Source organism: Lutra lutra, chromosome 10 (genome assembly GCF_902655055.1).
Source record: "Lutra lutra chromosome 10, mLutLut1.2, whole genome shotgun sequence".
NCBI lineage: Eukaryota > Metazoa > Chordata > Mammalia > Carnivora > Mustelidae > Lutra > Lutra lutra.
The window spans coordinates 37287042-37303622 of record NC_062287.1 but is presented as its reverse complement, the minus strand read 5'-3'; the positions used below and the strand labels follow the sequence as shown (position 1 = coordinate 37303622).

The 16581-nt window shown below is 47.2% G+C and overlaps 1 protein-coding gene across 19 annotated transcripts in view; it reads left to right on the top strand.

The window, feature by feature from the left end:
• AMOTL1 (angiomotin like 1) overlaps window positions 1–16581 on the top strand; it is a 160180-nt gene that overhangs the window by 110824 nt on the left and 32775 nt on the right. For all 19 annotated transcript variants that reach the window (XM_047747337.1, XM_047747336.1, XM_047747339.1 and 16 more), the window contains 2 exons: window positions 4878–5022; window positions 6443–6532. In XM_047747337.1, the coding sequence (XP_047603293.1) occupies window positions 4878–5022; window positions 6443–6532 (235 nt within the window). The remainder of the gene's footprint in view (window positions 1–4877; window positions 5023–6442; window positions 6533–16581) is intronic.

The following is a 16581-nucleotide window of genomic DNA, read 5'->3' as shown; positions in this document are numbered from 1 at the left end:
GAAAGGTCAGGATAGAAACCCCGCCTGACTACAGGAGTATTGCCATTTGGTCCCATGTAATGGTTAGTGCTCCCGGCTGGCTGGCCTGAGTAGCGTTCCCCTCTTAGCTGGTCTTCTCGCTGGTCAGCGTTTCTGAAGCAGGGGTGCCTCTTCTTTCCTGGCAGTACACACTGGGAGCAGTGGGCTTGATGGTGCCAATGTTTTCAGGCAGAAACTGCCCCAGCACGTTCGTGCAGAGCTTCTTCCCAAAGGGTCTGGAGCTCCCTGGAGTCAAGACCAGACTTGGCTCAGAGACCTCCGGATGCTTTTCCTGGAGGGGAGAGAATGAGAGCCAGAGAGGAATGGGCTGCCTGAAGCTTGCGGTCCCCACCCCCACCCTGTTCGGACCCCAGAAGCTGGGAAACAAGCACGCTGTCTTGTGGCCTTGGCTGTAAGTCCCTGCTCAGACCCAGGCTTGCCTCAGACACCTACTGGGCATGTTCCTTCTAGGCGCAGTCTGCACGTCGGGAAGGAGCTCCCTAGCCCCTCCTGGGAAGTAAGTCGTTCTTTCTCCTCCCTAACGAAGCCCTGTGGCAGAGAGGTCCACGAGTTAGGCAGACCCACCTGAGGGCAGTTTGGTCCTGGGTCTTTCCACACGGATGTCTTTGAATAGTGGAAGGTGCCGAAGTTGGGAGGTCTTGTTATTCTTGGTTAATTTTTTTTTTTTTTTTATTATTAACATATACTTTTTACTGACCCGTCACGAGCATCGCTGTCTTGATTTCGGTGCACATTTGAAAAACCAAATCAATCTCCCAGGGGCTCAGCTTCCCCACACAGGCAATGATTCTTAATTTCTGGGGCGAAAAGGATTTTGATGATTAAAAAAGGAAAAATCAAAAGCGGTTTCCCGTCTGGAACTCAAAACTCCTTTAGTCCCTTGAATATTACAAATGGTTCTATGGTTACTCCACGTCATGAGTCAGTCATATGTCAGGCTGGAATTGTCAGTTTGAACACACAGCTTCTAATGGGGACCGCTGTGTTTATCACTCGTCCCGAGCTGTTGTCCGCAACTAGTACCAAGAGACACAAGGGCTGCCTGAGGCTGTGACATAACCTTTCGCAGCTTGTGTCCCCGAGGTGGGCCTTGTCCCAGGTCCTCCGTATGCATGGGCTGCCCTGCTTGGCCATCTGTCAGGACTGTTGGGTGAGGGGACGAGGACTGTTGGGTGAGGGGACAACCTCACTTCTCAGTGAGGATGACCCTGGTTTTGGTGGAGATACATGTGGCTCCCAAGGACGGGCCGCCCTGTGCCAGCAGTAACATCCATTCTGGGATACTCACAGTGTTGGGACCCTCGCAGAGATTCACTGTGAGGGCAAAACCAGAAATAGATGAATTTTTAATGACAGGCCTTAGCCTACGTATCCTGTGCCAGGAACACAGTGGGAAGGAACGGCTACATGTGGAGCCTGCCAGAGCGCGGCCTATCTAGGAAGACCCTATTTCCAGAGAGGCACAAGGCAGTGATTCTCACTGTTAGTGTGGGACTGACGGCTGAGGACCCCTGAGAGAGTAGTTGTTTGTCGTTTTTCCTTTCGGCCATGCATTTTGCTTCTCTTTCCTCCCGGTTTCCCTGAAACCTAATTAATGGACAGAGTTTGCAGTGGGACTGGACCACGGGCCTTTGAGGGGTTCGGCCTCAGACGCTGTCAGGGCCCAGGTGGGCATGTGAAGGGAAAGAGCCAGGTATTTCCCGTTCCCCAGGCTTGCCTGAGTGGAGACCCTGGTCTTTGGTCAGCAAACAGTGGTGGCTCTGATTGGGCTCTCTGCGGCAGAGACGGCAGGCCGGTCTTGTCTTGTGGGTCTCTGGGCTGTGCACGTGAAGGGGCTCAGGGAAGACACTGGTATCTCAAGCTCGGAGTGGCTGAGCTTTTCTCTCTCTCTGCTTCTGGTTCTTTCTGGGACAGGGAGTGCTTCTCTGTGGGATCCCAGGGGCTGTGCAGCTTGGCCAGAGAGCTTCCGAACACCGGCCTGAAGGGAAGGCAGGTGCCGTGGAGGCAAACCCGGGGCTGTCTCCATAGGATCCTCCTGGGACTCTGAACTGGCCCGGGTGTTTTCATATCAAAGCCAACCTATCCAGCCTGCCCCTTGCCTTTAGCAAACATCAGGGGAAGCTTCCGTGTTCTGGACGTGGGAGACAGGTGGTTCCCGTTCTGAAGGAGTGTGCAGTCGAGTCATAGACTGAAGTGAGACCGAAAATTCTGAAAATGATGCTAGGCCAAGTTCTCACCCCTAGGGATCCTCGCTTCATGTCCCTGAAAGGAGATCATTCATTTTTCACTTGAATGCTTCCAGAGGAGAGAAGCTCCCTCCTACTGGGCCTATTTCTAGAAAACATAGTTTGGAAATTCTTCCATCTGTTGAATCAAAGTCTGTATCCCTTGGACTCGCTCCATTTCGTCACAGCTCTGTCCTCCCTAACACACTGAAGGGGACAAACGTCTCCATCATGACGACGGGAAGCTGCCGTTTCCCACAGGAAGTACCTTGTCCTGGACTGGGACCTTTGCCCTTTCTCAGTGGGTAGCTCCCAGCATGTAACCATATCCCAGTTCCCAATTGTTTTAGGATTTAAAATAGTAAACCGTGCTGCCCTGGGGATCCCACAGTCTCCTTGTATAAAGTGTGCCGAGGGACGCTCTTCCCGTGCAGGAGAGAAGCCACAGTCGGGAGCAGTTGACCCGTGCCTGAGTCTGGCTTGAGGAGTTTGTTTGAGGAGTCATTCGCCAGCCTGCGCTTGTGTCAGAGGCAGGGTGCAGTGTCGGGACCATAAGGGCTGTTTCTGCATTCAAAGAGCTAACAGATCAGAGACGTAAAGTACATACGCAGGACAGAATTCCAGCCAGATGAGAGTACTGTGAAATCAGCCCGCGGAAAGTTCCGTGCTCCGTGTCCTGGAGGCAGGCTCCGGGTTGTCCTGGGCTTGAGCCAGCAGCACTAGTTGCCTGGGGGACGCCTCAGTGTCTCTGCTTCTGAGGAATAGGTGACACCCCCTGGCCCGGAAGGGGACTGTCCCCGAGGCATGCCCATTTGCCCTAAAACAATGGCCACCTATATAGAGGAAATTAGCCATTTATAGGCAGTATGTTCTGAAGCCATCTCTTTTGAAAACAAAATTAAAAGGAAGGAACATAATTTGCGGGAGGGCTGTGAACAGGAGTTAGGATGTGCTGTTCTCTCTCCACAGTACCCACAATTCAAGATCTCATCGGAAGAAACAGAAAGGCCTGTTGAGATGAGGGGACCAGGAAAGGATCAGCTCTGGTGTTAGGAGCCCTTTGGGAAAATAACCTGGTACTGAGGGGTGCCCTCGTGTTCCGCTTCGCCCTGGGGGGCTGCCACTTTTCAGAAGCCCCCACACTGTCCAGCCTCTTCACGGACCTCTTCCCAGTCATGTCTTCCCGGCTCCGTTGTAACCTCTGGGACACTGACCGCATTCTCCCTCCTTCAGTGTGTGACACCCCCGGCTGTCTTACACACCAGCTCCTCTGTTGCACCTGCTGCGAGGTCTTGACACACCCCCACCCCCAGCGGTGCAAGTCCTCCTTTTGGGTGTAGCTCCCACCCTCCGGTCTTCCTCTCATCTCTGGACTTCCTGTCATGTCAGAGACACGTGCTTCCTTTCGTGGCCCTGTGCTGTGGCTCCCGCACTGTCTTCTGACTAGAATGCGAAGCCCTTTGGTCGTTTCTGCTTGGCAAAGTCCTGTTCATCCTTCGAGGGTTATTGGAAGGAACATTCTCTCTGAAATCTTTCTGAAAGAAGCCGTTCTTACCCCTGCAAAGTGACTTTGTTTAGGCTGTGAGAGCATCCAGAACCACCACACCCCTTATCTTGTTGCCTTGGAGAAGCGCACATGTCTGGGGAGAGGCCAAGGCTAGACTGTGAGCGCACTGAGACCAGAAATTATCGTTACCTCATTCTTTGTCCTTGGCACCCAGACACACAGGAAATGCACGGTCGATAACTGCTCTCTTAGGATGTGTATTACTTACAGGGGTCCCAGAGGGGACTTTCTGATCTGAGCGGTTGGGGTGCAGGCAGTGAGGGTGCCTGGCTCTTGATGACAGAGCTCTCCCGTAGACCGACCCAAAACACAGTGCAGGCCTCTTGGTGCCCAGTGAGGGGCGCTGCTTCTTCAACCCTCCCCGCTTGGCCTGCGGTCCCAACTCTGAGCAGCAGTTCCTCAAGGTTCCATGCTCCTCTCTCCTGCATTTATGCTATGGAATGGTAAAATGGGAGCTGTTGGGATCTACTTCCAAAAACGTACGGCTGTAGGGGACTCCTGTTAGGACAGACACAGCAACTTGGTATAGATGTAAATATGCCAGTGACAAAAGGCACAGCCCTTGACTTAGTGAAGGGAAGAGAGAACAGTCTTCACCCTGTGTCGTTCAGTTCCTTCACATGAAGAGGTTTCCTGTGGGGCATTTGTCTATAATTAGATACAAGTCCTGTGTCCTTATGTTGACACGCCCCTAGACTGAGGGGTAAAAATGCCTAACAATGCCTCTCCTTGTGTGGATTTTATGTTCCTTGAGGGTTGGGTAGGAGGGTGTCTAGAAGAGCACTGGACTTGGCGTCTGGAAACTGGGTTCTGCAAGGTGGCATCGGGCAGTCCAGCCAGACTTGAGAACCAGTCGTTTCCAGGTTCTGTTGTGGCCCTTCTAGGCCAGAAGGGGTGGGGAATCGATGACACCACCTGTAGACGGTGTCACCGGAGATGTGGAAGGAAGACCCCGCCTTCATGGCCAGCGTGCCCAAGAATCAGTCTAACGGAGGCCCCAGTGTGCATGCTAGGAATCCCACCTTTATGCCACTTCTTTCTTGCAGTTTGAAAAAGAACTTCAGAGAATTTCAGAAGCCTATGAGAGCCTGGTCAAGTCCACTACCAAGCGGGAATCACTGGACAAGGCGATGAGAAACAAACTGGAAGGAGAGATCCGGAGGCTTCATGACTTCAACAGAGACCTCCGAGGCACGTCTGGCCCCATCCGTGTGTTCCCTGCCCTAGACTCCCATGGAGCTTGCGGCCTGCTTTCCGGGCCACGCTGTATCCAGTAATCTCGGGAAGTCCAACCATCTGGGGCAGGGGTGCTCAAAGAGCAGGACTGTTCTTTTCTCCAGTATAGATTGTGGGTTGTGGGTTGCTGCCCTGGGCCTGAGAACTGGCAGCTTCTAGGCACGAGTCCGTGAAAGTGAGGGAGCGTGTGTGCAGCTCCTTCCCTGCTTTTAAGGGTCTGTATCAAACTGACTCCATAAAATAAAAATAGAACTTCAAAATTGAAAATAATAATAATAAAATAAAAGTACTTAGTGTGATTTGTGACTCTGCGAAGAAGAATGTTTGAAAAGACCAGTGTTGGATGCCCAGCCCTTCCCACATCAGGCTGAGTCATTTGGTAGCCTTCTTTGAAAGCCATCAGTCAGCTCTCGCTAGATATAGAAGACAGAGCTAGACAGCATTCTCTTGGAGGAAAAAGACAAAGTCCCCAGTTGTGAAAAGAGTAGATATATATAAACCCCCCGAAAGTTGGAAGCCACCTGCTGTAGGATGTTGGCAGTCTCCAACGAAGAATGACTTAAGCCATAACATTTTACTTGTCTCTCAGTGAGCTAAGCCACTTTTCAGTTGCCTCGTCGGCGAAAATAACATACTGATGGTCTCCAGTGGCTAGAGCCTACTTTTCCCATTACCACAAGTCCTTTTGTCTTGGGAATCACAGACATTCCTTACAGACTTACCAAACTGAATTATTGAATTGAATAAATGAAGACTTACCAAGTGGTTTGAGCAAACGTAGAACTCTCTAGGTAGAATCTCTATCCATTTTGACTTTTCAAAAAAAATTTTGATTTTTAGTTCCTTCTTATTTCTGGTTTTGGCTTCCCAGCTGCCCGTAGCAGCACAGGCTAACCATAGGGCTGGTGGTCAGGGATAGACTGGGACTGGGTCTGAGGCCAAGGACACTTAGCTCCTTTTCAAGGACTTCTGAACAGAGGTTTTCTGGCCTTGCACATAGCTATATGATTCTTCTCAGAACCCGTGCTCCTGCTGCTGACCTCAGATTTTATTTAATTAATTTATTTATTTGAGAGAGAGAATGAGAGCGAGCAAGCATGAGAAGGGGAAGGTCAGAGGGAGAAGCAGACCCCTCTGCTAAGCAGGGAGCCTGATGTGGGACTCGATCCTGGGACTCTAGGATCATGACCTGAGCTGAAGGCAGGAGCTCAAAACAACTGAGCCACCCGGGCACCCCAACCCCAGATTTTAGAACCTAGTCCTCTTACCAAGAGGGATTCAGCTTGGGGCTCCTGGCACCCATGTCGTTTCTTGCTGGGCTGGTGACTTTGGGTCTACATGCACGTCTTTGTGACCATGTCTTCTGTGTGCATAGATCGCCTGGAGACGGCCAACAGGCAGCTGTCCAGCAGGGAATACGACGGGCACGAAGACAGAGCTGCAGAGGGTCTCTACGCTTCCCAGAGTGAGTCTCCACGTTTCTCTGTCCCATGTTGGTATTCTTAAAAACTGGGGGCCTGAGGAAGGTATCTTGTTAACTTTAAGTAGATTTCTAAGTAGGTGGTTTGCCTCTTGTGTGTTCCATGTCACCTAGAGGCTGCTGGGCCTTGGAGGAGGCCTTCCTAGGTCTGCCAGACATAAAGCCAAGGTTGATTTCTCTTATTTCAGCAATGTTTATATTCCATCTTTCTGACCTACAGTTTCTCTCTGTTTCTCTAGAACATCCTCCAAGAAATAGCAAGGTCACAACCTTTCCCTCCACTCACCCCTTTAAATGAGGCACAACTCTTTTCCTCCACGGAGAGGGAAGGAGGTGCCTGGTGGGATCTGGTCCTCCTGGCATGGTTTTGTGCTCCTTAGGGTGAGCGTTTCCTGGCTGCTCCTTGTAGCATCCAGTCACCGAGGGTCCCACCATGCATCTCCAGGTGTGGCACTCATTTGCAGAAGACACTGAGCCCAGAATAAAATGATCAGTGGCAACCTGGGCCTCTAGATTTATTGGGAGAATATCTTAGTCTTTTTTACCTGAGGCAAATGATAGAAACAAAGGGGTTTTGAGAAACCATTGGTTAGGGTTTGAATCTCTGCAAATCCAGTGTATGTCACAAGTGTAAAAATTCAACTCTTTTTTTTTTTAAGCTGTTTAGAAAATTGGATTTATTTTTGTATCGTAATTCTCAACAATATCATGAATTGGGTGTTCACAAACTACAGATAGTTGCTTCCAACAACAGAAAGTCACATGTTCAGGTACTGGCTGTCCCTTGTACGATGGTTTTCTGAGGCTTGGCCCCCAAGTACAGCCCTACATTCTCAAGGCAGGGAAACAATCAGTTCAATTTTCTAATTTCTAAAACTGTTTGGTTGGGTTCAAGCTCCTTGGTTTCCCCAAAATTTATTCATGGTAGCACTCAGTTATTAGTCTCAGTTTCGTGGTTTAAAATTCTGTTTCGGCAAATGGATGCTAATACCATCTAGGGATTTTGCCATTGAATCCTTGGGTGTCTTGCAAGTGACTTTGCCTTTGTTCCAGATTTATAAAAACAGCAGTCAGCATCTTGAATGATTCAGTTTCCTAACAAATTTGATCTCTTCTTATGGGCACAGTCCACCCACCCCCTCATCCGAGCTTTCGTTCAAAAGAAGAGTCATTTGTACTCTCTGCATTTAGGATTTTAATACCTGGATTTGGGTGCCCATGTGCCTGGGTAAGAGGAGGTGACTTGGCAGTTACGTCAGGAATGTCACCCTGCTGGGACTCTGCCTTCCTATGGGGGATATTATTTTGTCACTTAGCTCGAGTCAGGGAGGAAAAGCCAGTTAGTTTCACCTGAGGGGCCTTTGCTCCTGCCTCCCAGCCCAGACTGTGGTGACGGAATAATAAGGTTTGGGGTTGTGTGAGTTGAGAAGTGTTCCTGAAAATGTTAACCTTCTGGCTGAAAGCTAGCACATCAATAATACAGGCCAAGAGGGCCTTCCAGCTTTACAGGGAATGATTTGTTCTGTGCAAACATGCCTCACTGTGTTCCATAGGCATAAACAAGACAGTCCAGAGGCATTTTTCAACAGCTTAAAGGTATCTCAGTGTTGATGTTTAATGTCATTGAATCTAGGCAGGGCATTTGAAGCAGGTTTGCTACCCGTGATGTCTAACAGATTTTTCAGTTCCTAGTCTTTACATGATATTTGTGCCTTTTCCTCTCCTGGTGTGGCAAGAGATGGACTTGAGATGTTATTTCAGTTTGCAAATAGGTTTTCTTCTCAGTGAATTGTAAGAACTCTTTGTTTATTAAAGAAATTAACATGTCCTCTACTGTATATGTTACAGATATTTTCTTCAGTTTTTTAATCTTTGATTACAGTGTTCTTTATAAGAGATATTTTTAAGTAACCATATTTATGCCTTCCAGGCTTTGTATCATGCTTAGAAATGCTTATTGCTCTCCAAGATTATAAAAAAAATATTCACCTATGTTTTCTTCAGATAGGTTTATGATTTCACTGTTCACAAGGCTTATATTTTTGAAACTAGGTTGGGAGGCACAATAGAAGGCAAACTCAGGAGGGATACTAATTAACAGAGATGTTGTTATCTAGACAAGAGAGGTAGAGGTCCTGATGTTAAGACAGAAGTAGTGATGGAGGGTAGGGGACAGAGTAGGAAGTGACAAAATTAGTAGGACTCAGTGACCAGTTGAGTAATGGCAGTAATTACAGAGCCCGAGAAAGGGGTGTGAGTGAGCAACTGGATGGATGATCACCTTTTACCAATAAAAAGCAGGAAAACCAGGTTGGGATTAGATAATGAGTAAAGGTTTGAGCATGTTGGGTCATCTTGCTCTGGGGCCCACAGCGGAGTAAGCAGGTGTAACAGTTGGTGCGAACATACCCAGAAGCTGGCGACGGGCAGGGCCCTCTGTCAGGCTCTGGCATGTGGGCACATGTGGGCAGGCATGAAGTACCACCCCTCTTCATGGTTATTAATGTGTTCCATTATCTGTGTGTTCTTTTAGAAACTCTATTATTAGAATTCTTTTTAAATACTTGGTAATCACACTTACAAACGTCTAGTACTCAAAAGGAGCCATCCTTTTCAAGGGAACCTTTGGAGATTCTAGCTCTTGGGTAAGAGAAAGCGAGACTGCAGACCAAAGAGAAGTGACTTCTCTGGATAACTCAAGCCAAGGAACTAGGGCTACGTCACAAAGCCCCCAGCAGACACCTTGGCTAATGGAGAAGTTGGAGGGAAGGGGAAAGTAGAGACTGGCCCATTCGAATTTTTGTTAGGTGTTCATGTTGAATCTAGGAGTCCAGGGCCAAGAAAGCCCGAGGAACTCTTGCAGTGCGAGTGGTCAGTAGGAGTTCTATAAAGCTCTCTCAGGTGGTAATGGAGGGAGACGGTTCTTTCCAGCCTGATCACTAATATCTCTGTTGCCCAGGGTAGTTTGCCTTTGAAGACCGAACTCTCTGCTCTTATGTTGGAGCCTGATGAAGACCTTGGTAGACTGTCGATGTGGTTACTACTTAGCACTGCAGAGTGAAATGAACATTAAACACAGTGATTATTGTGCCCCCCTTGGTCATGAAATTTGTCCGTATTGGAAATCGCACTGGGGGTGCCTGGGTGGCTCATTCCATTAAGCATCTGCTTTTGGCTCAGGTCATGATCCCAAGGTCCTGAGATTGAGCCCCACATCAGGCTCCCCACTCAGTGGGGAGCCTGCTTCTCCCTCTGCCCTCTGCCCCTCCCCCCTGCTTTTGCACACCCTCTCTCTTTCTCGCATGTGTGTGCATGCCCTGCGTCTGTCTCTCAAATAAATAAATAAAATCTTAAAAAATAAAAATAAAAATCACACTGAATTAAGTGCTTAGGGGTTTGATGACTGAGGGTTTTTTTTTTCCTCTATCACCTCATGGACTTGTGTCACACACTTTAGAGAAATTTGGTTCTATTTTATTTTCTGGGCTTGCTTGTTTATTTTTCTGAATATTTTTGCAATGAAATTGCTCCTGGAAAACGGGGCATCGAGCCAATCCCTGTTTTGTCTGTCTATGTGAAACTGGGGCTTCTTTGTCCTTTAACCTCTAACTTACTGAGATCCCTGGTTTTCCCATCCGTTTGTCTCCCACGCACGTGCTCTCGTGCGTATCCTCACACACACCCACACAGAGCAGAGGTGGGCTGCTGTCCACTAAAGGCAGCACCCCGGGAATGTCTGTCGTCACTCTTAGCTCTGCCGTCTCATTGAGTACAACCGCTTTAACTCTTCCTTTCTGAAAATGGATAACTCTACAGAATTCCCATGCCATTAGGCCAGAAAGCCAAAAGTAAAATATTAGATGCAGGGAAACTAGACTGGTAGAGATGATCATCTCACATTCTCGGGTTGAGTGGGAGCTGATGAGCTGAGGTGTGCGTGTGTTATTCCAGGCTGAAACTAGCCACATTTCATGGTGTGCGAGAACTTGTCTCTACCACTCCTTTGGGATTCCTTAGGCCCTCCAGGTTCAGCATATTTGGTTAAACTTTAGTCTGTGTAGTTAGATTCTAGCTGTTAAATGGTGTCCCTCTGTCATTAAAAAAAAAAAAAAAAGATGTTTTGGACATTCAGTTATTTGTCCAAGTTGTTGAGTAATGGCCGTAAATAAGTCAGAACCATATGGGTTTGATTTCTCGGTGGGTTTGGAAATTGATACAAAAACATGTCTGTGACTAACCTATTTTAAAATTACAGCAATTTGCCATTTTCCGTGTGTCTTGTAATCATCCTCTTATTCTTGATCCTGTTTGAGGTACTTTGATTTTCTATCTCTCATAGAATATGAAAGAGACTGATACAATTTCCTGTAAGACCCTTCCTCTGGTGTCTGTGGTTCCTGGAAGGGCTTGCGTGAAACACAAAACAGAAGTTTCAGTGACATAAACCCTGGTTCCGTTGACCCACATAGAGTGCAAGGAGATTGTTCTGACCCTTCACTGGGTATCATGACATCACATGGTAGGTTTCCATTGGACTTCATTAGGAAGGACAGGAGAGAAGTTGTTACCTTTCCTCGGGGCCTGCCCATGCTTACGGCTTCTCCCGACTTGGAGAGGAGCCGACTACAGCGCTTACTTCACCTGCGCTCCCTGTGGCTGTGATTTCTTTGCATGGATCCCCTCCTCTAGGTGGGAGAACTGTAGACATTCTTCACCGATAGCCACAGTACCCACCCCCAACCCTCACTAAAAGCCCTGGAACCTTTTTATGTACTTGGTGCTCAATAAATGTGTATTGAGGGAAGGAATAAAAGTGGAAAAATCCTCATAACAATAGGCTGGAAATTCTCCTTCTGCAGCATCAGTATCAAAATGCGCTCTTTAGCTCAGTATCTCCCAGTCGTATTTGGAGATAACGCGGGTTATCCTCAGTTACTTTAAGACATTAGGCAAATTAGTAAAAGAACTGTCAGAATAGAAGCAACTTAAAAATGCTTAGGTGGGGGGCGCCTGAGTGGCTCAGTGGGTTAAAGCCTCTGCCTTCCGCTCAGGTCATGGTCCCAGGGTCCTGGGATCGAGTCCCGCATCAGGCTCTCTGCTCAGCGGGGACCCTGCTTCCTCCTCTCTCTTTGCCTGCCTCTCTGCCTACTTGTGATCTCTGTCTGTCAAATAAATAAATAAAATCTTTAAAAAAAAAAAATGCTCAGGGGCCGCCAGGGTGGCTCAGTCAGTTGAGCGTGAGACTCTTGGTTTTGGCCCAGGTGGTACTATCAGGGTTGTGAGATCGAGTCCCACATCAGGCTCCACATTCAGCGGGGAACCTGCTTGAGATATTCTCCCTTTACCTCTCCCTCTGCTCTTCTCCCTGCTCCTGCACACACACTCTCTCTCTCTCAAATAAATAAATAAAATCTTTTAAAAAAAATGCTCAAATTCCCTTTTTGCCTTCCCTCCTTTTTTTTTTTTTTTTTTTTTTTTTTTAAGTAGGAAGATACTGAAGAAAGAGAAGTCCTTTACTAGTAAGGACACTATATTTAGTAGTATCTTTCCTGAAATTTGGTATTAATAGAGCTGACTTTGGTTCCATTGACTCTTTTTCTTTTACTCCCCTGTGGTTGTGCTGGAGATGAGAGTTGGCCCTGGTATTTGAAGGTTTTTGTAGCAAACAGCCAGATGCTCGTGCTGACCAATCCGTAGACCATTCCGGACACCACAGGTGAGTGCCTGGGTGAAGGGAAAGGACCATGAAGCCTGCCAAGGCAGTATCACTTAAGTCAAGAGAATTTTCTTGCCCTAAATTAACTGATTTTCATTAAAGATGGCCCCTATGTTTAATAGGACTGTGCAGTCCTAAATATTAAAGGTTTTTAGGCACAGGCTCAAGCAAATAATGTTGGATCAGTGGCTACATCTTCTAAATCGTGGCCTTTCACGAAGGTACTCAGTGAGGTTAAGACAGATGCTTCATCTCTCTCTGTACCTTTTTTTTTTTTAAAAGATTTTATTTATTTATTTGACAGAGATCACAAGTAGGCAGAGAGGCAGGCAGAGAGAGAGAGAGGGAAGCAGGCTTCCCGTTGAGCAGAGAGCCCGATGCGGGGCTCGATCCCAGGACCCTGGAATCATGACCTGAGCCGAAGGCAGAGGCTTTAACCCACTGAGCCACACAGGTGCCCCTGCACCTCCCTTTCTTCTAAAGAAATGGCATCAATCTGATTCAACCAACAGGGCTATGAGGGATAACCAGGGATAGGAAAGGCAGAGACTTGATACAGTGCATTCATTCCGCAGTACTTCTTCCTGTTCCTTGCGTCCTTCCTCCGCTCACCTTCTCTGGCAGGACCTGCCAGTTTCTGAGGTGGGGCAATGGGCCATGTTCCCAAAGAAGGCCCTCTAGCCCATGGAGCCTTGCTGAATTTGGAAAGCAGAGCGTGTGTGTGCTCAAGCCACTTGATCAGCCTTGGCAGGCCGTGCTGAGAAACTTCAAACCTAAGCAACAACTGGCAGAGCCCACCCAGGCCGCGGGACATTGGTTTGTGTTCAGCGGAATCTCCCCAAGTGTGAACATTAACATCATTCACTGTAGGCTGGTTTTCTGAGCTTCAAGAACCAGAGCTGGTTGAAGAACCGTCTCTTGATCATGCGTTGATGCTAGCCTCTGACAACTGACGCTTGGCATTCCAGTGAGGGGTTGGAAAGAGCAAATGTCCATGACTTTATTAGGATCCCTGTTTCTTGGACTAAGACTGTGGTGGACGGATGGATGGATGGATGGATGAAGCACAAAATGAAAATCAGTGCTGAAGTCTGCCTTTCATGTGCCGTCAGGAGACCCTCACTTTCCTTGATAGTTCAGAACCAGGAGATCCAGGATTCCAGGTCTCCACTCACATTAAATGGAAGTTGCCAGAGAAGTCTTCCTTTTATATCGTCCCCCGACGCCGGGTACTTTTCCCCTTGTAAAGGCTCATTCACAGTTACACATAAATAACTGTTTGGATGGTTGTGTTCTGTGTTCCTCACTAAACCGTACACAGCATGAGGCTTGGGGCCCCGTCTGTCCTCCTCACCGCTGCAGTCCCAGGTCTTTGTATTTCCAGAACCTCATACAGTGCCTGGCCCTTAAAGTCATTTAATAAGTATTTATCAAATATTGAATACAATCATGATGATTGTCATTTAACCAAACAGGTATTGGCTGTCTACTCTGAGCTAACTGTGTTTTAGGCCACAGGTAGCAAACTCTTTCTATAAAGGTCCAGATGGTAAAGAATTTTAGGCTTGGGGGCTGTCCCTGCTCCTGTCTGTCCCTCTAGCCTGAAAGCTGCTGTAGTCGCTCCATATGCCAGTGGGCATGGCTGAGTGCTGGTGACACTTGATTGACAGAATCAGGCTGTGGGATTTGGTCCGGAGGCCATAGGGTGCTGACCTCCATGGCAGCTACTAGTCACGGAAGGAGAGAAAAAGCAGGAACCTCAGTAGGAGGATGGAAAAGAAAGATCTCCTGAAGTAGCCCCTATATCTTACTTTGTGAATTGCCCTAATTTAGAAACCAAGATGTCATTGTCACTGTTGTTCCTGGGAATCCTCTTTTACTTCATCCCTAATCGAGGGAGCATGATTATCATCATTTTAGATGCACTGAGACGCGTAGAAATGCAGTCACCAGGCTTAGCTCCCAGTGAGGATCCAGAATTTGCTAATGAGGGAGATGGGGCTGGTGGTTCTGGATGGTGAGGTCTGGCACTAATGCCAGAAATTCCTGCCGTAAGCAGCCTTCTGTGAGGTGAGGTCTGCAGATCTTGGAGAGGACCTTGAAGGTCACAAATGTGGTCCCCAGAAATGCATGTGTGCTCTGAACCGCAGCTCATTAAAAGGCTATCTCATTGTCGCTGTGAAAGACAGTGTCGTCAGAAGCTGCTGAGCTGATGGTTTAAAGCTTATCCTCAGGTGCCTGGGTGGCTCAGTGGTTTAAACCTCTGCCTTCAGCTCAGGTTATGATCTCAGTGCCTTGGAATCGAGGCCCCCATTGGGCTCTCTGCTCAGCAGGCTCCCTGCTTTCCTCTCTGCCTGCCTCTCTGCCTACTTGTGATCTCTCTCTCTGTCAGATAAATAAATAAAATCTTAAAAAAAAAAAAAAAAAAAAGCTTATCCTCTGGTGGAACTGCAGTTTGCTCCTTTTGATCTGTCCTTGAGGTCGTGCTTCAGGCCAGCCTGGCTGTGGTCATTGATGAACAATAACAGCTGCTAACGTTAACTGAATGCTTACCATCCTCCAAGTGGTACCTATAGCCTCTGTAGGTACCAACAACCCATGAGGTTGGTATCAAAGATATTGTACAGACAAGGACTCTGACACATGGGAAGGTTGAGTCACTTGTCCATGGTCATACAAGGTGGTGAGTGGAGCAGACAGGTTTTGAATGCAGGTCATTCTGAGTCTGGATCCCAGGCACGTACTAAGCTGGTGAGGGGAGGTCCTTCTTGTGTATCAGGAGGCGGAGAGAACTTTTAATGTGAGCGGGGACAGTGGTGGACTCCCAGTGATCGTAGAACTCTTTCAGTGTAACCTGCATGTTTTACTAACGAAGAAAGTGCAGCCCAGAATGATCCAATGGTTTCCCCAAGGCCCCATCAGTGTTTAATGGCTAAGCTGCGATGAGAGTTGGAACTTCCTTTTTCTTATTTTTTTTTAAATAAAAATTTTATTTTTTTAATTTATTTGACAGACAGAGATCACAAGTAGGCAGAGAGGCAGGCAGAGAGAGGGAAGCAGGCTCCCCGCTGAACAGAGAGTCTGATTCGGGGCTCGATCCCAGGACCCTGGGACCATGACCTGAGCTGAAGGCAGAGGCTTAACCCACTGAGCCACCCAGGTGCCTCAAAGATTTTATTTATTTATTTGACAGAGAGAGATCACAAGTAGGCAGAGAGGGGGAAGTGGGCTTCCCGCTGAGCAAAGAGCCCGATGCAAGGCTCTATCCCTGGACCCTGAGATCATGACCTGAGCTGAAGGCAGAGGCTTAACCTACTGAGTCACCCAGGCGCCCCTATTTTTTTTTTTCCTTCCCCTCTCCAAAGGTCATCTCTTTTGATTCTTGGGCTGATGAATGATTTCATATTTTTATTTCAAGAAGAATCTGGGATAGTAGGGTGGGTGTAAATAATTCCTTCCTGGAAGTGTTATTTGGTTGCAAATTATTTAGCCCAGCACTGTGACTCCATAATAATGTCTTTGGATCTTCTCAAGTGAGTTCTAACTATTGGAATTAATATTCTGTGCTTCCGACTTCTATATCTGTCTTTGAACCCGGGCCAATTATAACAGAAGGCCTTGTTGGGTAATCCAGTATCTCACTTCAAATACAAAAACAAAAAATTGTTGAGACCAGAATAGAGCTCAGAGTCTAAAAAAAAAAAAGTTTTCTCAAAATATCTGTGAAATTAAATGTTTTGTTCTTGAGATGGTGAAAAATAAAAATTAAGCAGAATACAATGAGTAATTCTGCGGTACGGTTCCTTTACAATTCGTTTTTGAAACTATTTTTGGTTCATGAATTGTAGTGAGAGCATACAGCTGGATCTTAATGGAATCTGAGGACTTTGAGGGGACAAAATGTTTGTTTTAAGTCCAGAAAATTTGGTCTTAGACCACTAAAAATAAGCTTGCATCTGTTACTAATTTTCTTTTTGCTTACAAAGACTGTGGTTTGGTAGAAAGAAGAGAAAGAAAAGGATTGGTTCAAAGCAAGTTACAAAAACGATAATGGGAGGGAGGTGTTACAGAAGTCGAAGGAGGCAGAAGATCTAACTGCGGGCCTCATATTTCTTTGTTCTCGGCCAGTCCTAGAAGTTTCCCAGGTAAAACAGCTTTCCCAGCATAAATGTCACTCTGAGCCAGGTGCTGGTGTTAAAACTTATTATCTGCCATCCAAAAGGCCCATTCAAAAGTCATAACTTTTTATTTATACATATTCTAATAATGCCTTAGTTAATGTCTTAATCAAAACAAATATAGATATATAAAGGGTATA